This window comes from Danio aesculapii, chromosome 9 (assembly GCF_903798145.1).
Source record: "Danio aesculapii chromosome 9, fDanAes4.1, whole genome shotgun sequence".
Taxonomy (NCBI): domain Eukaryota; kingdom Metazoa; phylum Chordata; class Actinopteri; order Cypriniformes; family Danionidae; genus Danio; species Danio aesculapii.
In genome coordinates, this window is record NC_079443.1 from 18,200,297 (window position 1) to 18,227,086 (window position 26,790).

Consider the following 26,790-nt stretch of genomic DNA (forward strand, 5'->3'; position numbering starts at 1 on the left):
TCCTCATCACACCTCCAAGTGCACCCAAGCAGTGAGAAGTGAACATACACGCAAACACCATGAATTCAAACCCCAAACATTTGCTTAATTTGCATTTGTATTTGCTTCAGCAACCCAATTAGTGATTAGGGCACCTCAGTCTGTACTGAGGTCAGTTCAATCTTTCTTCCCAAATTTAACTCAATCAAACCCAGGACTTTTCGATTACAAGTTTAATTTCAGTCCTGTCACTTATCACCAATATTTTCAGTCACCTATATACCATACACAGAGGTTGTTTTCAATTTTAACTTAAGATATAGAAGACTCTGGCAGAGTAGAAGTGGTCTGTATTGCAATCAACAGCTTATTCTTTACCTTTCAACTTTATCAATACATTAAATAATGATTACATGCTTATTTTTGTGGAAAGACTTTCCTAGAAGCCTTTCAGGTAGAGGTGCAGGGTTTCAAAGTATCAAAAATACATAATATAATATTAAATAAGAAAAATAATCATATTAACTGTACCAAATTTCACAAAAAAAATAAATAAATTCTTATTCAGAAGGCCACTTGTTCAGAGATATGATCCTAGACTAATCTCAAATGAACCAACCTTTATGCATTTGTGCTCCAGCCAATAATTTAATGACTGGTTTTAAAATTAGTTTAGATTTAAAATGAGTAAAGAAAATGTGTTCCTTAGAGCTTGAGCTCATATTGACTGTTTAACTGTTAACCGAAAGATTGAATATTGACCGGTTGATGCTATCAGTTAAACAGTTTAAAATGGTTTTTGATTTTTACATTTGCTGCATAAATATGCTACACATTTTTTCACTCCTGGGGAATTAACATGTGCGAATAGTGGAGAAAGGCACTTCCCAAGACTGGCCTTTATAGCATGCCATTATCACTGCATTCACAGGAAATGTATGCCATTTAAAAAGATGTCTTACTGTCAACAGGCTCTGTTCCAGACTATGGAGTGTTCCGTAATAGTAGCATGATTCTGCTGTAATGTCTGGCTAATTATACCATGATTATAATCTGGTTGCACACTGGACAAATATGAGGGAATGCATCATCATGTCTGTCAGGTGTAGAAGGAATTCGAACAGTGTCCTGAAGCCACGGCCACACAATGAATCAGAAGGGCCATGGCTGTAATTATTCATCTGTCCAAATGAAGCGAATTTGGCAGCATGCGTGTTTGTACCTATCAACGTTTTGTGGGGTTATTTTTTCTGTTTATAGCTTATGGCCATGGAGGCCTAATTTGAATACAAAACTGATTCTGATTTGAGAATCGATTCAGAATTGCATGACAAAAAAAAAATCCCAATGCATTAAAATTTCATCCCATCCCTACTAGGAAGTCTTTTCCAGAGTTTATGTGCCAAAGATGAGAAGCATCTTAGCATTAATTGAGCACAGTAGACGTGAGGGGTTGTAATGAGCTAAGAGCTCTCTCATATACTGGGGAGCTAAGCCATTCAACACTTTGTAGGTCAATAAGATTCTTACATTTATTCAATGTTTAATATTCAGCCAATACAATGCTGAAAAAAGAAAACAGATTAATATAATCATATTTTTTAGGTGCAAAAAGCACATGTTCTTTTCTTGGGGATGAGTTGGACCAGATTTTTGGTAAAAACCCAAACATTCATTCATTCATTTTCTTTTCGGCTTAGTCCATTTTTTAATCTGGGGTCACCACAGTGGAATGAACCGCCAACTTATCCAGCATAAGTTTACGCAGCGGATGCCCTTCCAGCCACAACCCATCACTGGGAAACAACCATACACACTCATTCACACTCATACACTACAGACAATTTAGCCTACCCAATTCACCTGTACCGCATGTCTTTGGACTTTTAGGGGAAACCGGAGCACCCGGAGGAAACCCACGCGAACGCGGGGAGAACATGCAGACTCCACACAGAAATGGAAACTGACCCAGCCGAGGCTCGAACCAGCGACCTTCTTGCTGTGAGGCGACAGCACTACGTACAGCGCCACCGCATCGCCCAAAACGCAAATAATACAAACATAAAAATAAATAAATAAATAAATATAAAACAAACAAAACAATAATCCCTTTGACTTAGTCCCTTAGTGCTACAGCGGAATGAACCTTCAACTATTCCGGTATACGTTTCATGCAGCAGATGCCCTTCCAGCCGCAACCCAGTACTGGGAAACACCCATACACTCTCACATTCACACACACTCATCCACTACAGCCATTTTTATTTTACCCAATTCACCTATAGCACATGTCACACTGTTGGGGAAACTGGAGCACCCGGATGAAACCCACATGAATATGGGGAGAACAAGCAAACTCCACACAGAAATGCCAACTGGCCCAGCCAGGACTTGAGCCAGTGACCTTTTTGCTGAGAGGCGTCAGTACTAACTACTGAGCCACTGAGCCGCCAGAACTGAACTACTGAAACGTATTTAATACTTTATATAAAAGGCTTTTTTGGTGATAGCAGCTTAAAGACACCTTTCATATGGAGAATGAAGTCACATGCATTGCTCAGGTGTGATTTTTCAGACTTCAACATTGATGTTTCTGTGGGTCTCGTCCATCAAAACTGATCTTTATTTTGTATTTTCTATTCGATTCAAGTCAGGTGATTGGTTGGGCCATTCTATAGCTTGATTTTCTTTCTGGTTCTGAAACAATTTGAGAGTTTCCTTGGCTGTGTTTTGGATCATTGTCTGCTGAAATGTCCACCCTGGTTACATCTTTGTCATCCTAGTTATGTAGATGTTGGACTGAAGCAGCTAACATTAATTTGCAATGACAAGGGGCAGAGGAATGCTTTCTAACCATTGATAGATTTCAGCTTCTGTCTGGACTTTCACTGCCTTTCTACACCTCCATTTCTTCATGTGTTCAAAACTTTTTCCTGGTCTCATTTCATTTTATTACACATAATAATTTGTAAACTATTTAGTTTTGTTTTCTTTGCATATATGTATTTATTTGGTTATCAACATCTGGTGAAAATTTCAAGTCAACTGCACCTTCAAAAATATTTTTTCTGAAAAAAATTGTGACGTGTTCAATTCTTATTTCCCCTACTGCATATTTCACTATAGAGTGAAAATTGGTTATTTTTGTGTTGTTTAGAGCAAATTCGTCCTTTTAGCTTAAAAATAAATTTTGAAGCAATGTCACGCCCGTGAGGTAAAATCATCACGTAATGAATGGATGCAGGTACACAGTGACATTATCAGGTTTTCTGCACATTAATATTTGAGAAAGAGCTAGTTCTGTCCAATCACTGAACACTATTATGAATGAGATGGATTAGAAATTTTGTCTTACCTGTTACAGTGTCATTGTTCAGAGAAACAATAATTATTGTGAAAAATTCCATACAAATAAACTACAATTAAATTAAATTGAGACTTGGGTCATCAGCGCTCCATTTCCAAGTGTGCCAACACAAAAATGTTTTTTGTTTTTTCACTTCCCCATAACGTGAGCCGATTGTGCATGGTGTGAGCTGTTAGCTTGCTGTGCCCTGCAAGGAAAAGTTGTTTGTTTACCCGCAAGCTTTTTGAATCTGGAAATAGTGGAATCCAAATTTGACAGTTGTCTTCTTTAAAAAAAAATGTGACTACAATAAGTGTTAATATTAGTGTCGTAAACATACTTTGTTTATTCATATGGCTATGTAAAATAGTATTGTCAAAAGTACTCTTTCAATTTTAAATGTCATAACTTAGTCAAAGTGAATGAAGTTACTGAATAGTTACTATAATATTAACACAATCCATGATCAAGCTGTGGTTTTGTTTTTTGGCTTAATGACAGTTTTTTTTAAGGTTTATGGCACATATCTTAAAGGTATGAAAAGTATGATGAATTCTAAATGTTAAGAATCAGTTCTGCCATTTCTGAGAACAATTGTTTTAATAATTTGGTCGGTATAGGATCTGACATAGACATTGTTGATTTGGAGGATTTTCAAATGTTTCCATTCAAATTTATTTTTGAAAAATAGGATACATATTATATAACCCTTAACTACTTCTTGCCAATTTATTAACTCTCAAATTACTTAAAGTTTAATGACACTTATTACTCTGGCAACATAGAGAAGTGGAGGCTGCATCCATGCCCTTATGAGAATATATATCACAAATAACCAAAAAATTATGTATATGACCCAGTTCACTGAAATGGGGATGAGACGCTGTGTTGCACTGGGAATTTGTACACCCTAAGATACGCAATTAAAAAAAAACAAAAAAAAAAACATTACAATAAGAGATTAATCCATCAAGACCCAAGTCTTGTGTAGTAGTGCTTCACCTTAAAGTGGCAATTAATAAGATGGTCATAAGCAAAATTATGAAAAAATAGATGCAACAAGAACCAAAAATAAAGAATGAAGGTCAAAAGTTTCAGAAGTCTTTTAGTATTTAAAACTTCGAATTCTTCCACTGTAGCAAACGGAAAGATAAGAAATTCTAGAATCTGAAAATATGTGAACAAAGATCTAGACACTAAGCTTTAGTGATAATGGCCACTATTCCAACTTGCTCAGTCAGGAACTGACTAACAATAGAGCCTGTGTAGTCTTTAGTCTTGGTCTAGTATAAAGGCAGTCAACAGCAGTCAACCAACAAGCAGAATCAGCTTCAGCTTCTCTTTTGTTGGACTACTATTAGTCAACGCAACCATGAGGGTAAGCCTCAGACTAGCCTTCTATTCCACTTAATTTTTGGCACAAAAATGATGATTGGTATTCTTATTCAAAACTGTGAATTTTCAGGTCACCTTTTACGAGGACAGGAATTTCCAGGGCCGTCATTATGACTGTACCGGTGACTGTGGAGACTTCTCCTCCTACATGAGCCGCTGTCACTCTTGCAGAGTGCACAGTGGATGCTGGATGATGTACGATCAACCCAACTACATGGGAAATCAGTATTTCTTTAGGAGGGGAGACTATGATGACTGCATGTCTATGTTCAGTATGAGCAACTGTATTAGGTCCTGCCGCATGATCTCTATGGTAAGCTTGGTGAACTTGACATTTATTAATTGAAGGAAAACAACATTCTTATATTCATTTAAAAAAATATATTGACCAACACGGATTCATTCAGAATAGTAATTTGTGAATGACACATCATGAGTGTTTCTAAAAACCGACTTGTGTTACATATAAAAATGATTCTACATGATTAATTAATAGACAAATTATTTCTGTTTCAATACAGTACAGGGGATCCTACAGAATGAGGATCTACGACAAGGACAACTTTGGAGGTCAGATGTATGAGATGATGGGTGACTGTGACAATATCATGGACCGTTACCGCATGTCTCACTGCATGTCCTGTCATGTGATGGACGGCCACTGGCTCTTTTATGACCAGGCCCACTACAGGGGCAGGATGTGGTACTTCGGACCTGGGGAGTACAGGAACTTCAGCAATATGGGTGGCATGAAATTCATGAGCATGAGGCGTATCATGAACTCCTGGTACTAGTGTTAAAACATTTTAATAAAGTTTCCTCTACAACATGAACAGTCTAAATTATCATTATTATTGTTTATTGTATTATCTGCATGTGAAACCCACCACAAACCCTACAAAAAAATCTTTTGATCAACAGCACACTGTTGAATAGTGCTCCAACTAATGTTTCAATTCATAATCGATTATTTTAAAATTGATTGATTAATCTGGTTAAAATAAAATGTATTAAAACTTCAAATAAAGAAAAAAGTGTTTGTTAGCAGTTGTTGTGCCCATGTAAATAAGCTAGAATGTTTTTGATTTTTTGCCACTTTAATGAGCATAAGCTGTTTTGTGCGGCATACGGAATTGGTTTAAACTCAGAATTGTCAATATCTTGGAAAAAAAAAAAAAAGCTTTTTGTGGAATTTTGCAACAGCCATCTCTTAATTGAATGTAACCATACATATACATATACATACATATATATATATATATATATATATATATATAGATTTATAGTAAATTTCTAGTAATTGTTTTGAGATTTACTGCTTTCTACCTACATTCATTCTACACAAATGCAAAGAATATTCTGTAAACATGTAAGCTTTGATCCCTTTAACATTGAGTAAGTTAGGCCATGTCAAAAAATTGCTTAATTACAGACTTAGAATATATTTTTGGAGAAATTAGAATTAAAATAAAAGTGTATATTAAAACTGCAACATATCTGAAACTTTTTTAATCTAAACTGTATGCTATTTACCAAAGTTAAGCTGAGAATCTTCAATTTTCTATGTATACTGCTTATGACATTCATGGGGAACATCCTTAAAGTTTTGGAAAACAGGTCAAATTGTTATGTGACTATTATGGTCCAAAAAGCATTAAAACAATGAAACTATTGAGGGTGGTACAGCAGCTTTATTTGTAAAAACAAATATCAGTAAAAAATATTGTTTTAAATATAATATTGATAAATATATTAAATAAAAAAAATCCCAACCTCTTTCTTGCTTATGAAATAATTATGACATATTTAATGATAGTTTGCTGTAAAAAATAGATTTGTGGATGAAATACATATGGCCTATAATAGCTACATTTTAATATGGTTTGAAAACTAGTATTTTTTTTACATATATTACTTTAGTATTTTTCATGTGTTGTTTATGTGGCTGTTTATAGCATACATACACAGATAATCATGTTAACTACATATATTGCAACAACAGAAAAGGTTAATGAGAAAAACTCCCCAGCTTTGTCCAAGAATTAGTCTTGCTCATCACCCTCCAAATAATAATTTGCTATAAGATGTTATGTCGTAATTTGGGGCATCTGCTTTCATTGTTGCTCATTGCCGGTAAAATATTCAGCCTTTGTATTTAATGTATTTTAAATGTATATTTTCCTGGCAGGCAAACTAAAGTGTGGCCAGTTAACACTCCCTTGCCTGAACTCGCCGCGAGTGAGATGAAAATGAAAGCACCTCAGCACTGATCATTAAAATAGACTTGTATTAAAAGTGTAGACAAAAATATGACAGAGGTTTGTGATATAAAAAATACCATGGAACATTAATTAAATCTTTATTTTCTATGGAGTGGAACAAATCATCTACCCGGACAGTTGTGTTAGCTGGGCATGAACCAAAATATACACTTCATATATTTTTCATATATATTCATATATATGAAATATGTATCCTTATTTTAATGTATTTTTTGTTGATCAGTTATGTATAAAATAAACAAGAACAACAAGTAACATTTGAGATGAAGTGCTTCAACAATTTGATCTGAATTTGTTCGGAAAGATGACAGAAATCAGAAACTCGTTGTGAGATGATGTGGCTCTGATGCATGATAATATGAGTATGCATATTTGTGCCAGTCTGTCAAGATAAAATAGCTTAAAACACCTTCAAATTTTAGAGAAAATAAGTTTGCAAAACCAATGACTGATCTTATCCACACGCTGTGTCTCACAGTGTAAAGCATAACTTATCCTTTAATTGTCCATGCTAAATCAGTCATCAATAAGGTTTATCGATAAAAAGGGTTTTTGACAATCAATCAATCGAGTAATCGTTAGCATCCCTTTTGTGCATTTTGAATGTGAGAAAGGCCCAAATACTGTATGTATTATTGATAAACTATGTAGCAAAATCCACTATATGTGATCTCAATCTCCTCTGGGGTCACAGCTCCAACTTTAGCATTATAATAAACAACTGTCACTTCAAATGGAGGATAATACAATTAAAATGCAAAAATAACAAATAAACTTAAATCTGAATTAAACTTACTTGTGAAGCACCTTTTAAATTAGACTAGACCCACGTTAACCCATATTAGACCAATATTATATATTAAATGCATTCATTGGTTTGGACTTAAAAATAATTTTAGTCCACTAGGAATGTCAGTCTATAGCAGGCTTATCTGATTGTTACAGTACATGGTGCTTAGTTGTATAGCATTGGTTAAATAAGGAGGGTAATTACATATGACTGGCAAATTATACTTTTTTTTTTGTAAAATGAGCACTTAGACCCATGGCTGGTTTACTAACATAGAGGAATTCAAAGGTAAAAATGCACATAAAAAAGTATGGATGCATTCAAGGAACTTTTATTTTCTTGCATAGATGAGCACATTATAGGACTACAACATAATTGCATCCTTGCACTACAGCTGATCTGAAAAAGATTAGTGTCTTTCCTGATGCTATTACTCTTCTTGAGCATTGCTCTTCACCCTGTTTTACCATGAAACCAAATTTCCAATAATTGAAAAACTATATATTTAAAAGCATACTATAAGCAGAAATGGGTTATGCCAGCTAATTCCAATCAAAGAGGGACTAATAATGGAAAAGGTGGAAAGCACGATCTAGTCACATGAAAATTGGAGAACACAGTTGTCTATGTAAAAGCCCAGTGCACTGTACTGCTGGGTCAGGCATTCATATACAAAAGGGAACACAGTCTTTGAACTGGAGCAGGTACATAAAGATCACCAATAGCAAAGAATGGTGCACTGGTGCCATACCAATCTCCTGGCAGTTTACAAACAAACATCATGGGCAGAGTATGTATTTATTTTAATTTGATTTAAATTAAATTTGATGTTGTAAAATGTTACAAATATACCAGAAATTGAAAAACAAATTAACTTTTTTTCTTTTTAAATATGTTCCAGGTTGTCTTTTACGAGGAAAGAAACTTTCAAGGTCGCTCTTATGAGTGTATGGGCGACTGTGCTGATATGCACTCCTACATGCGCCGCTGTCACTCTTGCAGAGTTGAGAGTGGCTGCTGAATGATGTATGATCAACCCAACTACATGGGAAATGCTTATTTCTTCAGGAGGGGAGAGTATGCTGATTACATGTCTATGTTTGGAATGAGCAACTGCATCTGTTCCTGCCGTATGATCCCCATGGTGAGTTTTGTATAATCTAGAAGTTTGATTTGTAATACTGTACATGTGATGTTGACATGCTTGTTAAACCAAACATAATTGACTTATTTTAAACTACAGCATAGGGGATCCTACAGAATGAGGATCTATGAGAGGGAGAACTTTGGAGGTCAGATGTACGAGATGATGGATGACTGTGAAAACGTCATGGACCGTTACCGCATGTCTCACTGTATGTCCTGCCATGTGATGGACGGACACTGGCTCATGTATGAGCAGCCCCAATACAGAGGCAGGATGTGGTACTTCAGGCCTGGAGAGTACAGGAGTTTCAGCAATATGGGTGGCATGAGATTCATGAGCATGAGGCGTATCATGGACTCCTGGTACTAATGGTCTATCATTGTAAACACTTAATTATACTGTACTATTAAAAATGGACACAAAATTGATTTCAGTGTCAATATTTGAATCTCCACAAAACCACCTTATGAGATAAACAGAAAATCCATTTATTATTATTTTTATTATTATTATTATTATTATTATTATTATTATTATTATTATTATTACACCATTTATTTATATTTAATTCAGATCTGAAAACTTAATACAAAAATATGCGACCTATTTTTTTATAATTAAGCATGAGGCATGGATTTACAACTAATAGCATTTGAATTCAACAATATTTATAGATAGCTTTATTTTGAAGTACTGAGTATGCATGTAATTGAATTGGATTAAATTGTCAATCATCTGACAAACAGAAATGCAACAATATAAGACAGAAAACTAAAGCAGGCAGGAAAATTGCCTTTTCACTAGTTTCACCAAGTGCAGTTGGCAGTTTTTTTCACTTTATCTGTGCTTATTTGAAATAAAATATTTAAAAATTAAATAAACAAACAAGTATGATACTGAACCATGAACATGTTTAGAGAGGTCAGAGAATGACAGGTTGTCTAACTATTTTCTATCTTCTCCATGATTAAAGTCATATGAATGTAACAAATTTCAAGCTTATACTAAGCACATAGACTTCTTTTTGCTTATTCACCCACTGTCATTAATTGCATTTGCATAGACCACACTAATGTAATTATAATGAGATTTTAGTAATATTGTATAGTGATCATTTTATTTATTTAAATTATTTGGATATTTTATCCTCATGCAGGATACCAAATAATGTAGTGGTATTTTAAATGTATCACAAATATTAACAATACTGGTACTGATATTATTATTGCTACTTTATCTTCACACAAAATACAAAATAATATAGTAATTTTTACTTTGGTTCATCTTAAATATTAACATTAATATTAGTATTAATAATAACATTTAATATTTAAGGTGAGTGTGATTATCAGATAAATCACTCCTTTTTCAGGGCACCAGCAACAGAACTATGGCAATAATTAACAATCAAATAATATATACAAATTAATATAGAAAATAATTATACAAATTTTGAAGGAGTTTATTATCTTGCCAAATCTGAAGGATTTAAGATTGTTTGACTTAAAGAGCCTAGTACGGTATTATCAACACACCATTGTAATAAATTAGTATATTTAACAAAATAATAAACAAGGGTAATTTAAAACTATTAAATGTACAATAAGTGAATAGTGTAAGCATAAATCATAGAGGTGATTGTGGAGACAAGTATCTTCTCTAATGATATAGCTTATCTTTAGAGAAGATAATAGTCTCCACAATCACCTTTATGTGTCTAATAATATAAATCGTAATCGAAAATAACAAATAACTGAGGACATTTTTATTATTAATAGACATCAGGTACAAACATCTAATTAGAATTAGAATATTATATACTGAATCACACTTTGCCAAGGTCTGTAATAGAGGTTTGGAAAGTGATACATTTATGCTTCTGTTGGACTAAGTTTGTTCTTCCTAAAGATCCTGATGCACAGGCTGAGCAGACATTTGTCTCTTGAGCTTTGTAAAGAAGAAATTTGAATAATCCAAAAGGAGTAGATTGCAGACTTCTGGAGTTGATGGCCCTGATGTCGGGGACATGTCAAGGTTTTATTGTTGAAGGTGGAGGTCCTGAAAACTGAAACAAGCAGATTTCTGGAGGACTATCCTGAGGTTGTGTTTTAGAAGTTTTAAAAACTCTGTGAATCCAAGCTCTTTTAATGCCATGAAAAGCTTTGCTTTAAAACGCAGCAAATCTCTGAATAGTTCTGAAGTTTTTGAGCAATCCAGATAATACAATTCGAATATACAATATGTAATATGACTAATATTACATATAATAAATATGACATATTGGACATAAAATATGTTATATGTAAATATAGGATGATAAATAATATGTAGCGAAAAAATAGGGGATGAGAGGGTGAGAAGGGTATGGTGTAGTAAGCAGTTCTGAGGCTGAACAAGATCTACAGTATATATAAGATGTATACAATTATATGTGTTTTGCATAAAGTCCAATGAAATTTAAGTGATTTTTTATAAGCCAGTCCATGTGTGTGCATGTATAGAGTCAGTGCATGTGCAAGTTGAGGATGGTAATGGCTTTTGGAAAAAAGCTGTTCTCGAGTCTGGTTGTCCTCGTTCTGATGCACCTGTAGTGTCTTCCTGAAGGCATCAGGTTGAGCAGTTCAGATCCCAGGTGAGAGCTGTCCTCAGCTCTGCTGAGGCAGTGGGAGGTGTAAATGTCCAGCAGGGAGGGGAGAGGGCAGCCGATGATCTTTTGTGCAGCTTTGACTACCCTCTGGGGCCTCTCCCTGTCTGCCATGGTGCAGCTACTATACCATATTGTGATGCAGTATGTCAGCAAACTCTCAATGCAGACTGGGGTCAAAGTTGTGTTTCCAGAGTCAGTCATGGGTGAAGAGACCGGACAGGAAAGGGCTTAGCTCACAGCCCTGTGGAGAGCCGATGCTCAGCGTATGGGTGGAGGACAGGTGGGGGCCAAGTCTCACAGTTTGGGGCCGGTTTGTGAGGAAGTCTTTTATCCAGGCACATGTGAGAGGGGTGAGGTCAAGAATGTCCAGTTTGCTGATGAGTATGTCGGGAATGATTGTAATGAAAGCTGAGCTGTAGTCCACCCAGAGCATGCGAGCACAGCTTTGCTGCTGTTTCAGGTGGTCCAGAGCAGATTGTAGGACTGTGGCAATGGCATCCTCTGTGGATCTGTTCATATGATTTGCGTACTAGTGTGGGTTGAGGTCTGGGAGTCCTTAATGTGACAAAGAACCAGTCACTGAAAGCACTTCATGATTACCAGTTAGGGCCACAGTACAATAATTGTTCAGGCTAGTGATAGAAGACTTTTACTGGGATGATTGTAGCAGATTTTAGACAGGACGAGATGACTACCCTGGGATAAGGAAAGGTTGAAGATTGTGGTGAAGATGGGGGTGAGATGGGGTGCACATGCCCTTAGCACCTTGCCAGGTACTCCAACCGGGCCAGCTGCCTTTCTGGGGTTCACTGCTAGGAGCACCCGTCTGACATCTTTCTCTGTTAGTGTGTGAAGAGTTGCAGGAGGTAGATGGAGTAGGGAGTAGGGCCAGAGCAGATGAGTGCTGCTGTTGTTTTGTTTCAAAGTGGGCAAAGAAGCTGTTCAGCTCCTCTGCCAGTGGTGCAGGTCTCCTGTTGTCATATCACAGCCTCTGTAGTTGGTGATGTTACGAATGCCCTGCCACAGAGATGGGACTCTAGTCTCCTTTTTAAGTCTGTTATGGCTTTTTTAATTCCTTTTTTTTTTCAAGTTGGCTCGGGCAGCTCTATACAGAGCTCTGTCGCCTGACTTGAAGGCAGCATCATGCTGTTGGCAGGTCTTGTTAAATATGCCAGCCTCCTAAAAAGATGCCCACCTCCAACATGCCTACAGTAAATGCAGAGCCAGTTAACTGTAATGTGAATTTATGTTTGTGCCAGTTTGTCATTGTCTTTTCCCTGTGATGATTTATACTCTGTGTTACCTTGTCTTGTCCTGCTCAGCCTTGCCAGTCCAGTAAAGTTTTATTTTATTATTGTTTCCCTTTGTGTAGGTTTTGTTGATTTATTTAAATATTAATAAACCTATCTTTTGTTTCTGCATATTAAGTCCTCACCTCCTCCCAAACCACACCTGACATTTAAAAACATTCTAAGTGAAATAGGAAAATCACTGAAAACACTTCTCTCATTTCTGCTGAAAACAGGGAATCAAAAATTAACCTTTAGAAAAAGTGAGAAGCAAGATCTAGTCAAGTGTTTAAAGAGAACATGGTTGTCTGTGTAAACGGCCAATACACTGTACTGCGGGGTCAGGCATTCATTTACAATAGGGAACAAACTGTCTTTTAACTGGAGCAGGTATAAAAAGTCAGTCAAGAGCAAAAAATAGTGCTTTGGTTGATTTGGTAGACCACAAATTGACACTACTTCTGAAATAAATTTCAGTTTCGCTTCTATAAGGACAGGAACTTCCAGGGTTGCTCTTATGAGTGTATGGGCGACTGTGCTGACTTTTCCTACATGAGCCGCTGTCACTCTTGCAAAGTGGACAGTGGCTGCTGGTTGATGTACGATCAGCCCAGCTACATGGGAAGTGGATATTTCTTCAGGAGGAGAAACTTTAGCAATATGGGTGGCATGAGATTCATCAGCATGCAGCATATCATGCATGACTGGTACTAATGTTCTTGCACTGTAATGAATTAATTTTACAATAATATAAATATTGAGACTCAATTCAGTGTTATTTGGGGTTCTTAATGTTCGGAAATGTCCAAAAATGTCAGGTTGTCTGTTTACAGGGTAAAAGGTATATTTATAATTTGCTTTTTAACATTTTTGTTATCATAACTGGCATACTGATACAGATACATACGATTTAGAAAGCTTAACTTGTAAGTGATTCATTATGAAGTAGAGTGCACTGACAACCACTGAATAAAGTTGCAGACATAAAAAAAAACTGAATATCAGACACCCCTCTTCACTGGAACTTATAATGCAGATAAATTAGCCCAGAATACATACAACATCAGCCCTCCACAATGTTTTTGATCATATTTTAAAAATAAAACTGGTCTGTGGTATACAAAAGTTTGGAGACCACTATTTTATACTGTAGCTGGGGTTTACAACATTTTGTAAATAGCTGTTTATTTCAGGCTGTGGTATTGAGAACCCCAGGTGTACACAACAGTAATAATAACAGTAAAAATATCAATATAAATAACAGGAAATAAATATTCTTCATCAATTTTATAATAATTTTTTATAATGAATAATTAAAATTAAGTCGTAACAAAAAAAATACACAGACGCCTGTTACATTTTAAGATAGGGGTCCCTCACACACAGAGGTTCATATTTTGGGTGGCATCTAAAATGTAAAACTAGTATATTTTACCAATCATATATTGCCAGCCAGACCAATTAATTTATTTCATGACACAATCTAATTAAAGGTCACTCTTTATGTTTGGCAAGCTTTTAAGTCCCAGTGTTTGACTATAATGACACCTACAGGCCAAACATGACAGAAAATATAAATGTTATTAATTTATTTTGTCTTCCAATCCATTCTCAATGAGTATAATTTCAACACTGTAGAGATTTTTTTGAACTACAAAAAAAAATAATACATTACCTATACATCAATGAAAAAAAAGGATGTTTTAAGTTAGCTAGCCATATTAATCTTAAAGTAAAAATATCTGACTGGTTGCTTTATTTTTGATCTATTTTTAATTACCTATATAAAATCAGCACCCTATTTCTCTTGATTAAATTGAGAATCTGTCTAATCTATTACCCTATTTCATCCTTTGAACATTCACTACTGATACCATAATGAAACAGTTTATCACCCCAAGTTCTATTTTTATACAACACATCCTTGAAAAACATTAACACGGTGGTTGTATGAAGCTGTATATATTTTCTGTAAGTTCTTTTTGCAACAATCGTCGACTGCTTCTTATGTTACACTGGCTGCCTGTTAAGTTTCGTATTGAATTTAAAATATTGCTTCTTACATATAAAGCTTTATCTAACCAATCTTCTGTCTCGCTACAATCCAACTCGCTCTTTAAGGTCTCAAAACTTAAGGCTTCTGGTAGTACCTAGAATAGCAAGGTCGAGTAAAGGAAGTCGAGCCTTCTCATTTATAGCTCCTAAACTCTGGAATAGCCATCCTGATAACGTCCGAGGCTCAGACACACTCTCCCAATTCAAAACTAGATTAAAGACCTATCTGTTCAGTAAAGCATACACTTAGTGCACCACTTAGGGGGCTTCCACACAGGTTCTGAATCTTGTTTATATACACTATGAACAGCAGCTACGCTAATTATTTTCTTTATTCTCCATTTTCACCTGGGGATACTCTTCCCGAGGCCCTCAGACTATGTAGAGTCACTGATTCGATTCAAGACCAACGATGAGATGATTCCAAGGTTTCCATATCCTGGACCAGGCCGTATCCTGAGCAGCTACTGTGATGGTCACGGAAGAGTGGAGAACATGAGACTGATTCCTGTGACACTCCAGAGACAGACGAGTCTTCGCTGAGGCCAGCTTCCAGCCTCCGCCACTGAGACTGCAGCTCTGCACAAGACGTTTGGCCAGCGGAGAAATTAAAATGATCGTGCCCAACTGAGCCTGGTTTCTCTCAAGGTTTTTTTTCTTTACTTCCGCTATTAGTGAAGTTTTTTTTCCCTCTCCGCTGTCACCACTAGCTTGCATGGTTCGGGATCTGTACAGCTGCGCATCGTTGGATTTGCTCTTCAATATTTGGACTCTCAGTAGTGATTATTAAACCACACTGAACTGAGCTAAACTGAACTGAACTTAAACACTACAAACTAAACTACACTGTTCCAATTTATTATGACCTTTTATGTGAAGCTGCTTTGACACAATCTACATTGTATAAGCGCTATACAAATAAAGGTGAATTGAATTTAATTGAATGTTGCAGGGGTGTTTTAAACAATCGTCCAAGTGTGACGTGGTTTTAAGCCACATCACTTCAAGTCCTTCAATTTGATCTTGTCACTAGCTATGTTTCCATTCAAAAATTTGTGAATTAAATTTATGCGCAAAACTGCAATCTCGAATAAAAGACGTACGAATAAAGCAGCGTTTCCATCCAACAAGTTAAAGAGAACGAAATCATCACTTCCTGATTAACTGGCGCCAAATATCAGCAGTAAAAATTGAATTTGCTGAGGTAGAAGAAGCTGCGTGAATTTAATAAATGATTTGATTCTCAGATGACAACGCTAACATGCAATGAATGCGTGGTGGTGTTTGAAGGCATAAGACACAGCGCAGACGCTCTTAACAGTTCTGGAGGTAATTAATAATATGACAACACTAATAATGAAATGGGGCGACGCAGTGGTGCAGAAGGTAATGCTGTCGCCTCACAGCAAGAAGGTTGCTGGTTCGAGCCTTGGCTGGGTCAGTTGGCGTTTCTGTGTAGAATTTGCATGTTTCCCTGCATTCACGAGGGTTTCCCCATGGTCCGTTCGAATGAGTGTTAATGAATGTTTCCCAGGGATGGGTTGCGGCTGGATGGGCATCCACTGTGTAAAACATGTGCTGGATAAGTTGGCGGTTCATTCCGCTGTGGCAACCCCGGATTAATAAAGGGACTAAGCCGAAAAGAAAGTGAATGAATAATAATGAAATGGTTAAGGTTTCAGATGTTTTACAATGCGGTCAGCCTGCTAGTTTATCCATTTACACACATTTGTATCATCACATGATCTCTTAAAACAAAATTACATTACCTTTTTCAATGCCCATACAGGAATTTGTTCGGTAAAAGCGTTTCCATTGTAGTTTATGCGCATCTTTTCTTATCTAATAAAACGTTTATCCTACAGTAATGAGCATACAATACATTTTTTATGCGCATTTTCAAAATATATGTGCATCTTGGTGTTTCCATCAACCGTTTTTTTATGCGCATGTCCAAAATGCGCATAAAAATAGGTGTATGAAAACATAGTAGTGTTTCCTCTAGGATTTTTACCAGCTGTGGCGGCAGGCCTTTTAGACAGATCTACCAACTACCCTATGCAGGGTATATACAGGAATCCTAAAGGTAATTTCACTACCTTTTCAAGACCTTTTAGAGATCTTCAAGTTTCCCACTATGATCCCCTCCCACTTCAAGTTCTAATCAGTGTCAAACCTTTAACTTAATAAACAGTTGTTAATAAACAGTTGTAGTTAAATAAATCAATAGAGCACAACCATGCAACAGATAAGCTCGGAAGAAACAAAGCTTGAAAGAATAAATTATGCTGTTGTTTTCAGTGACAGGCTTCAGCCATTGTTTAAAATTATCTTTCTCCAACCAGGAGTACGCAAACTTATATTTTCCATTTGCCGTCTGTTTCGCACTATGGTTTCGCTACATGTGGAGAGCGTCACATCACCTTCCCACGTTTGTCGCAATTTACGTGACCTCACCCGGACAGAGGAGCTTGGCCGGGGTGCCCTGGCCCGAGCCAATCGTCAAGCACGCCATTTTTAATATTAGGAGGAAAATCAATATATATTTATGCTTTTTTGGAGTCAAACACTTTGGTCAACACGTGAACAAAATTTAAGACCTCGTTAAAATCCCATAAAGACTTTTTAATACCTTTTAAGGGCCTTAATTTTCGGATAATTGATTTATCAACTTTTAATACTTTTTAAGACCCCGCGGACACCATGCTATGGCTTTATTTTAATGACCAATGTCGTGAGTGCAGTATTACAAGTCGAGATCGCATTCATGTAATACAAGCACATGAATCTTTTTGCTTGCACGCTGATTTCCTCTGTTCGTGCACAAAACTTCCGGCACGTCCCCTCAAATACGCGCTGCTCAAGCGCAGATATTCTTGAGCACTCTCAAATAAATGCTGCTGACCTGTAATTTAGTGCGTTTATGTAACGAGTATGTCTCCTACATTATTAGATTTGCTAGAAATATTTATGAATGTCTCCAATTGACCTACAAAGCGGCATTAATGCGTCCTGAAGTAAAGTGAAATGGCTATAAACTCCAGCAAGATAAAGTCCATGTATGCAGAACCATAGATCTTTATCTGAAAGCTACCTCGTGTTTGCTGGCCTCACGCTCCTGTCAGTCAGTCAGTCAGCACGTAACCCTAAAGTTCCCTCTGTTATAATTCACTTACCCCTTAATACGTTTTGGTGTGATTATAACCGGCTATTAAAAAAACAACAACGACTGATTGTTATGAATGAGAAGCTGTAATGTAGCCGTGGCGGGTTGAATTTTGGTGTGGTACCCCGCCATGGAAGAATGAATTTAGTGGAAACCATGCATAGTGTGACAGCTGCCGGTCCAACTGCCTCTTTGGACATTTTGTGGACTATGTGGGTTTGTTTTATTATTATTATTTATTATTATTATTATTATTATTACAAATTCCTAGACCTATTTGGCCAAACGTTCATTTTCATTTTCCTCTATGTCAATTTTTAAATAAAGAAAAACAGTGTGCACTTAAAATTTAGGAATTGGTTCATCTGTCTTTATTGAAACATCACATTCCAATTAAAAAATGTTTTTATCTATATTTAAAAATAAGAATCATTGATACGCTTCATGCTCATGAATCTCGTGCCACCCATATTACTGAAGTTCCTGTACTCTCCAGGTCTGAAGTACATCATCTTGCCTCTGTAGCGGGGCTGCTCATACATGAGCCAGTGACCATCCATTACATGGCAGGACTGGCAGTGAGACATGCGGTAACGGTCCTGGATGTTGTCACAGTCATCCATCATCTCGTTCATCTGACCGCCAAAGTTCTCCCTCTCATAGATCCTCATTCTGAAGGATCCCCTGTGCTGCAAGCACATAAACAGAGGTGTAAAAACTGTGCCAAGTAGTAACCAGTTCTGTGGCAAGTAATGTATGTATGTTGTTCCCTTACCATGGGGATCATTCTGCAAGATCTGATACAATCATTCATGCCAAACATAGCCATATAGTCAGCATAGTCACCCCTCCTGAAGAAATACTGATTGCCCATATAGTTGGGACGATCATACATCATCCAGCACCCGCTCTCTATTCTACAAGAGTGGCAACGGCTCATGTAAGAGGACATGTCCGCACAGTCACCCATACATTCATAAGAGCGACCCTGGAAGTTCCTGTCCTCATAGAAGATGATCTATTTTTGGAACACAATTAGAATCTTTGAGACACAATGAATGCATTTTTAATGAGTGAAAATAGCATTCTATAGATGTATCATTTTAAATTTTAAAGTAGTACTTACCCTGCCCATGATGATAATGATAGTACTTTTGGAACACTTTTGTAATAGTGCACTGACAATTTGCTCATGTTAACCCTTACATTTATACCCGCCCAAACCTAAAGAATATGTGCCTCCTATTGTGAAAAATCCTGACAAAGCAGCATGGTATAGAGGCCCATGGAAAGCTGAATTGCTTTCATAATATGTTAATGAAACTGAGTCTCTAGTTTGTAGGTTTAGGAGTCAAATCAAATAATGAGACTCAATTTATGAGACTTAGTTTATGAGACTCAAATCCAAAACATGCTGTCAGTTTACTCATCCTCAGGACATCCAATTGAGTTGATAACTTCTTCTCCAGAACAAGATTTAAGAAGATTTTCATCTGAGGTCAAAGGTAGCAATCACTTTGAGAGTCAAAGTTATATTTCAAGGAACACTAAACTAATACCTGTACAATACACTTAGAGTCTTTCAAAGCCAAATTATTGATCTGAGCAAAGAAACTGTATATTACCTACTGTTTGTCCAATAAATAACAGTCACACCACAAATATGGAAATAAGTTCATTAACCAGAAGTTTATGATTGTACAGTTTGAAACATCTGTTAACAAATACCCAGGGTTATCTGTTAACCCCAGGAATGGTATGCACAATGTGATTACATGTAACCCAGAATTCTGTCTATACAGAGCTTAGGATGATCCAAGCATAACAATTTCAAGTATAAAACCCTCAATGGTACACTGATCTCCAACCCATCACTCCAACCTACAGTACAAAATGATATGCTTATAATAATAGAGCTTTTGACTGACTGGGCAAATCTTTTAATAGTTTTATTCATTCATTGATTTTCTTTTCGGCTTAGTACCTTTATTAATCTGTGGTCGCTACAGCAGAATGAACCGCCAACTTATCCAGCACGTTTTAACGCAGTGGATGCCCTTCCAGCAGCAATCCATCACTGGGAAACATCCACACACATACTCATTCACACACATACACTACAAACAATTTAGCCTACCCAATTCCCCTGTACCACATGTCTTTGGACTGTGGGGGGAAAGCGGAGCACCCGGAGGAAACCCACGCGAATGCAGGGAGAACATGCAAACTCCACACAGAAACGCCAACTGACCCAGCCGAGGCTCAAACCAGCGACCTACTGCGCCACTGCGTTGCCTTATTCGTTTTAATAAGTTTATAATTAATAATAAACTTCAATGACTTGCACACTGTCGACTAGCTTGTGAGCACACCACAGTCAAAGTTCAAATAGCTCAATATTCCAGTCTGTAGTTATTCTGCTCATGTATCTATACATACATATCTATGCAAGTACCAAACATCCACAGTAGCACATTAATCTGACATTTCTACTGTATGTGCTTATTAACACAGTGGTGGCAAACATTATTTTTTGCTTCCCAAACATGACTTTATTTCATGAAACCTGTAGATCATGCGTCTCAAACTCAATTCTTGGAGGGCTACGGCTCGGCACAATATAGCTAAAACCCTATTCAAACACAGCTGATCCAACAAATTAGGGTGTTCAAGACTATTAGAGACAATTAAACAGGTGTGAGTTGGAGGTGGTTGGAGCTAAACTATGCAGAGCTGCGGCCCTCCAGGAATTGAGTTTGAGATCACTGATGTAGATGGTTGCTCTGAGTATCACAAATATTAGATAGTGAGTTGTTTTGTTGTGTTTGACTGAAATCAGCCTAGCTTGTTTTTAGTAAGAAAAATGACCTAAATCTCCTCATGAGGGCCGTTTTCTGTGGTTTAGAGCATAATGATGACATTGTAAATATTAACCTTTTTATATGGGTATTGTAAAGGCCAATTTAACAAAACAACTGAAAATTCTCAAACAAGACAAGCGTTCAAATACTTTTGGCCACTATTTTTTTTAGGTGTGTTACGATTTTGTGTTTCAGTAAAATGTGGTCATTTTATTAGCTTGTGTTTTTCAGTATAACTTAAAATCAGTATAACTTAAGTTATTGAGTGGAAGTCTTATGAAATTGCTTTATAGTATTTAATAATAATAATAATAATTATTATTATTATTATTGCAAAGCATTTTCGGTTTTAAGTTTTAAGCCAAGTGGATATGTGGATATTTATGGAAACAAGTGTCCACAGCAAATTTCCCATAAAAATAAAATTTTAACGTGACTGAACATGTGAAAGTCCTTCTAAACTCATTCGGTTCATCTGTAAGGGTTACAATTAATAATGTACATTTTCAGCTTCTGGCACAGATTGATTGCTTTGCTTCAAAATACTATGGTGTGTACTCAGAAAACATGGTAAATCCTTTTCATTTTGTTCATTTTAATTTAATCTTAAAAGGCCTTAGCTTGAGTAAACTAACAGCTTTTTTACTATTTAATTAACTAATTTACTTACAAACTAAATTAATAAGCCAGTGAACACAGAGTTGCACTAATAATGAATAATGCATTGTTCTGGTTCCAAATATTCAGTGGGCAGCTTCAAAATAAATTAGAATTTCCCCCGATCTATAAAATCAACTGTATCTTTCAACAGAAATTGAAACTGTTAACAATTATATTTTTAGAATGATAGAATCCAGATATATATATATAAAATTTAAACATTTTTTATAATGTTTTAAATGGTTACATGTGTTGTCTTTTGTGACAGATCTTTTCACGAATACTGTATATATATATATATATATATATATATATTTATTTTATTTTAAATTCTCAGGATGCTTGGAAAAATAAATAATTTGAAATTAATCCATCCATGTTTTTGACAAACACACTGTTCTGCATTTGTCAGTGTAAAAACTTTAAATACAGTAAAACTGTAGTATTATATTATGCATAATCTTTTTGAAGAAACAAATGAACATGTTATTGTGAAAACTGTACACCACCTGTGGGTTCAGTCATAATGGACCACAATAAATGCACTCTAAACGCTTCCATACTGATCTGCTGAATCAGGAGGTTGTCCTGAAATCTCAATAGCAAGCACATGGTTTTATTCAGTATGCCCGGGTATAAAAGTAAGGGACAAACCTGGCAAGGGAAAAGAGCAGCGTAAACGGAAGCGTTTAGATAATTAAAAAAAAATGACAAGCACCAGCATGAACACCTGTAGGGTAAGTACTAACATGAGAAAAAAAATCATGTTCTCTCCATCAATGCAGTATTCATTGACATGGATACTTCACTTACAAGTAAGCTTGTTATGTTTAATCCCTTCAGGTCGTCTTCTACGAGGACAGGAATTTCCAGGGTCGCTCTTATGAATGCATGAGCGATGTTGCTGACATGTCTCCCTTCCTTAATCGCTGTCACTCTTGCAGAGTTGAGAGTGGCTGCTTCATGATGTATGACCGTCCCAACTATATGGGAAATCAGTATTTCTTCAGAAGGGGAGAGTATGCTGATTACATGTCTATGTTTGGCATGAATGACTGTATCAGATCCTGCCGTATGATCCCTATGGTAAGAAAAATACTACACTTGCCACAGAGTTTAGTTACTAAATGCATATACAATTAGTATATTTCTGTTAATGTTTACACATTTACAGCACAGGGGATCCTTCAGAATGAGGATCTATGAGAGGGAGAACTTCGGAGGTCAGATGTACGAGATGATGGATGACTGTGACAACATCATGGACCGTTATCGCATGTCTCACTGCCAGTCCTGCCATGTGATGGAAGGCCACTGGCTTGTGTATGAGCAGCCCCAATACAGAGGCAGGATGATGTACTTGAGGCCTGGAGAGTACAGGAGCCTCAGAGAAATGGGTGGCATGAGATTCCTAAGCATGAGGCGTATCAATGATTCCTTCTATTAAAAATTAAATTGTAAGAAAATGTTACTTTTGAAAATAAAGCACATTTAAACTACTCTCTTAGAATGTACTTATTTATCTTTTTTAGAATACTAAGATTATATCTAGCAAATCAACATTGTGGCATGCACTGTACAAATTGTTGTTGCTTCAACTTAAAGTATGTGTTTGTGCTGCCATAAAATTTTAAGTTTACTTCACTTAAATACACACACAAAACACCGGGAGAACATGCAAACTCCACACAGAAACACTCCTGGTCCAGCCAGAACCAGCGACCTTCTTACTGTGAGGCCAAACACTAAGCCACCAGCCCAGCACTAATGTTTCCACTAATGGACTATGAATGAACAGTATGAAATGACATCAGTCAACAGAGATTTCCCAGTTTTTCTCTGTTGCAATGGGGATTTCACAATAATTTCTCCCCGAAAATGCCAAAGCAAACACTACTAAATTACTATGGTATAAATACAGCAAAGTCAAAGTTTTCGTTAAGGACTATGATCTTTCACCCTCTTGTGGCAGAATATCAATCATCAATTACTTTTGCTTTTTAAAATGGGCACTATCCTTATAAATAAACTGCATAGTTGCAATCTAAACAACTACATTCTTGCCTAAAATTGCCATTCTTGCCATCCTCCCTCTACACCCCACCCCCCATATAGTTCAGTTGACTATATTTTTATTAAGCCTAATAAGTTCAGCTGAGTAAAACTTTTATATAAGTTATGTCAACACATTCAATCCAGACAAGTTAACTTAACTCAAAATATTAGGTTGGTTCAGAGCGATTCAAGTATTGGGCCCACTGTACGGTTCGGGTTCAATTTGGTTCAGCTTGCTAAGGGGGCAGGGCTTATGCTGTGGCACCACCCATGTTGTGGAAGATGGAACACTAGATTCAGTTTTAAACAGAAATAAACACTTTATTCTACCATAAAGTGCATTCGCTATGTTCCAAAATACAAGTACAGTATGTACATATACATATATGTATGTATGTATGCATGCTTGTATGTATGTATGTATGTATGTATGTATGTATCTATACATCTTGTGTATAAGTGTCTGCTGATTAATAGAGGCATGTCTCTTTAAAAAAATCATGCACAAATCAAGATTCATATCTAGTCATATCAAGACAGCATTTCTACATATAAGAAGACTGTTTTTGGCGTGAACTCGTGCTCTCTAAAAGATGAAAAAACTTTATTTGCTGTGTTGCTACTACGGCTGAGGAGAATCATTCAGTTATTATGGCTGAGGAGATGCCCGAACACTTAATGTCACTGAACTACTTATCTGCTCTGACAGACTCACCTGGAGACGTGCGTCACATTTACAGCTGTGTTAATGGTGTTTTTCATTTTACAACACGTACGTTTTGCTGTGGTTATGCATAACAACCCCACTGCTTTGTTCCCTTTGCTATTGAGCTTTTGGTGACACCTGAAAGCAGAACAGTTTAGTTTGAAAAGTCTTGCTTTTATTTTAAAACACAGACTTTTTGAAGACTTTCAAGCCTAGCTCATATGACCAACAAACAGACGTTTGTTTCATTTCTGTGAATAAAGATTTGCTCTCTCAAACCAATTAGAGTACAGTGGGGAAACCAATTAGAGTACAGTGGTACAAACCGTAGGAAGAGTACTTTATTTTTTTTCGATTCAGTTTAATACTATATAATGCCGGTCATACTATATAATGATTATTTACTGTTATTGTGGAATAACAAAATAAATATTTTCAAAAAACAGTTGTCAAAAAATGATCTTTATATTGTTTTCTAAAATTGTTGAGTCCTAATATACTAGATTATTTATGGTATTATTAGTATTGTAGTAAGTAGTAATATAGCTTGAGGGGTTCTGGAGCTGGAGTATGAGCTGAAAGTACCAAATAAAAAAATACATTTGACTAAACTGCACAATCTTTCACACCGAATCTGTTGTTTATGATTAATTTGTTGCACATACACCGTGTTCAAATAGCTGCAGTACTACAACTTTGCCAAAGAAAAAGTGCATAGACATGTTTACGCCTTGGCCTAATCCCAAATTTCATTTTATACCCCTACCACCTATGCCTACTTTTGCATTACCCTTGGCCCTTGAAAAAGGGTGAGAAGGTGCAGGTATAGAAATATCCCCCAAAGAAATGGGACACCATTGCTACTGCACATGCATCATCATCATGTCATCACTAGATCAGGTTGCAAGCTCTGCGGAGGCATCATTTTCAATGAATTCATATGAAAGTTGAGCATAATGCATGGCGAGAGTGTTGATGATAACCTTCTGTATGTATGAATGAAATGAAAAAAATATATGTTTTTAAAGGCTCGAACTTCAGCACTAAGACTATTAATACTGTGGTTGCCTAGTAACATAAAAAGCACAGCACACTGCTATTTACTAATGTCAACAAAGGGCAGTGCGGTATGACTTGTGTACAAATCTCTGGGTGCTGCAACATTCACAAAGCTATACTTTTTATTGTATAGTGCTCGTATTCAAACTGTCAAACTTACAGTGTTTAAGATCTGCTTTGTTCAAAATCTATAATCTACAGCCTGATTGAGACACAATACAAAGTTAGCCTCTTATGCACCACAAGGTTTGTGAAGCACCAAGGTTTTGAAATATGAACATTCATTTTACTATAGTATTTTCTATGGGCTGTATCACTTAGGTCTATTTCCTGTAACTGACTATATTTTGATTATATTACACTTTCGATGCTGTTAAAGGAAGTTTTTTGATGCTGGAAAACCCTTTACTGTTCATTTAGGGCAAGTTTTAAGATATTTCGCTTTTAACAGTGTTTTTTTTCCCCTTTAAACAAACATACTAACAAAACCAGCAACTTTTTGGTAGAAACCTTGGCTGTCATTCAGCTGAAATATTTCTCCCAATTTTGCTCCGCGAGCACTGTGATTCTCTCAGTGCAATGCCTCCTCTCTGTGCTTCTGTTCAGCAAGCAGCAAAGCAGCACGGCATTCGGTCAGCTGTACCACAACAGATTTGTCTGTGCTGTGCTGGGTACCTGTTGCTTACCGAGGCTATTATAACTGTGGTTTGTCTCTAGTTGACAACTCTAGTTGTCATGCACATAGTTTACTCAGATGCTGTATGAAGCAAAAAGTAATAGCCCAAACCACGATATATAGCACATAATATATAGTTGATTTTATCAGATGAAAAAATTATAAATGACGATTTAAAAATTTAAATGAGTGATTCCAGTTTTTTGGTCCGGTGGTTCGCAGGTTGCTAGGGATGCAGAGGATTAGCAGCATTGATTTAACTGGGTGCGTCTGGAAGGCACGAGCATGTCAGGCCGATTGAGCGTGCAAGCCACGCAACTCCATTGGAAATAGCAAACTTGCACAAATGCTACAAAAGACGGGATATATGAGCGGCCCCTAAAAGGTCGCAGTCATTTGCAATCTCCAGCATTTGAACTTCTTGCACAGACAAAGTGGATTCACCTGATTTGTTGACAAATGGGTTGCGGATCCATTCCTTGGCAGTTTGTGGGTCCTTCACTGAGCCTTTTCCCCTTTGCAAAGAAACTTTCCAAAGACTTCTGTTTCTTACTCATTTTGCTGCTTGTTGGTTAAATTTAGGCACACAAGTGCTTGACACATCACGGTCAGCGAGAGAATATGGTCATTTTTCAAAATAAAAGGTTTTTCAAAATAAAAGATCGTTCAGACTGAGA

At 36.5% G+C, this 26,790-nt stretch overlaps 3 protein-coding genes and 1 pseudogene across 3 annotated transcripts; 3 read left to right on the top strand and 1 right to left on the bottom strand.

Moving 5' to 3' along the window:
• Positions 1-2,311: 2,311 nt before the first annotated feature.
• LOC130235000 (gamma-crystallin M2-like) lies at positions 2,312-5,514 on the top strand (the record flags this gene model as incomplete). The annotated part of the gene is made up of 3 exons (XM_056465360.1): positions 2,312-2,327; positions 4,792-5,033; positions 5,242-5,514. Coding segments are annotated over 3 exons (531 nt in total), but the record flags the coding sequence as incomplete, so codon positions are not given.
• A 3,170-nt stretch (positions 5,515-8,684) lies between these two features.
• On the top strand, positions 8,685-9,308 carry LOC130234999 (gamma-crystallin M2-like; annotated as a pseudogene).
• Positions 9,309-18,512: 9,204 nt separating this feature from the next.
• Positions 18,513-19,231, bottom strand: crygm2e (crystallin, gamma M2e). Its single transcript, XM_056465089.1, has 3 exons — positions 19,223-19,231; positions 18,872-19,114; positions 18,513-18,785 (listed from the first exon to the last, which is right to left on the bottom strand). The coding sequence occupies exons 1-3, from the start codon at positions 19,229-19,231 to the stop codon at positions 18,513-18,515; spliced, it is 525 nt and encodes a 174-aa protein (XP_056321064.1).
• Positions 19,232-22,324: 3,093 nt separating this feature from the next.
• Positions 22,325-23,064, top strand: LOC130234788 (gamma-crystallin M2-like). Its single transcript, XM_056465085.1, has 3 exons — positions 22,325-22,354; positions 22,461-22,703; positions 22,792-23,064. Exons 1-3 carry the CDS (start codon positions 22,325-22,327, stop codon positions 23,062-23,064), a joined length of 546 nt encoding a protein of 181 aa, XP_056321060.1.
• Positions 23,065-26,790: the final 3,726 nt, after the last annotated feature.

What these genes read in the sequence shown, in the direction of transcription:
- crygm2e (XM_056465089.1), bottom strand. An exon ending in CTTGCAGAATGATCCCCATG is followed by an intron (nt 18,786 to 18,871) that starts GTAAGGGAACAA and finishes ATGTGCTTGCAG; the next exon opens with CACAGGGGATCCTTCAGAAT.
- LOC130234788 (XM_056465085.1), top strand. Translation starts at nt 22,325, where the DNA reads ATGACAAGCACCAGCATGAACACCTGTAGG. An exon ending in CCAGCATGAACACCTGTAGG is followed by an intron (nt 22,355 to 22,460) that starts GTAAGTACTAAC and finishes TAATCCCTTCAG; the next exon opens with GTCGTCTTCTACGAGGACAG. An exon ending in CCTGCCGTATGATCCCTATG is followed by an intron (nt 22,704 to 22,791) that starts GTAAGAAAAATA and finishes ACACATTTACAG; the next exon opens with CACAGGGGATCCTTCAGAAT.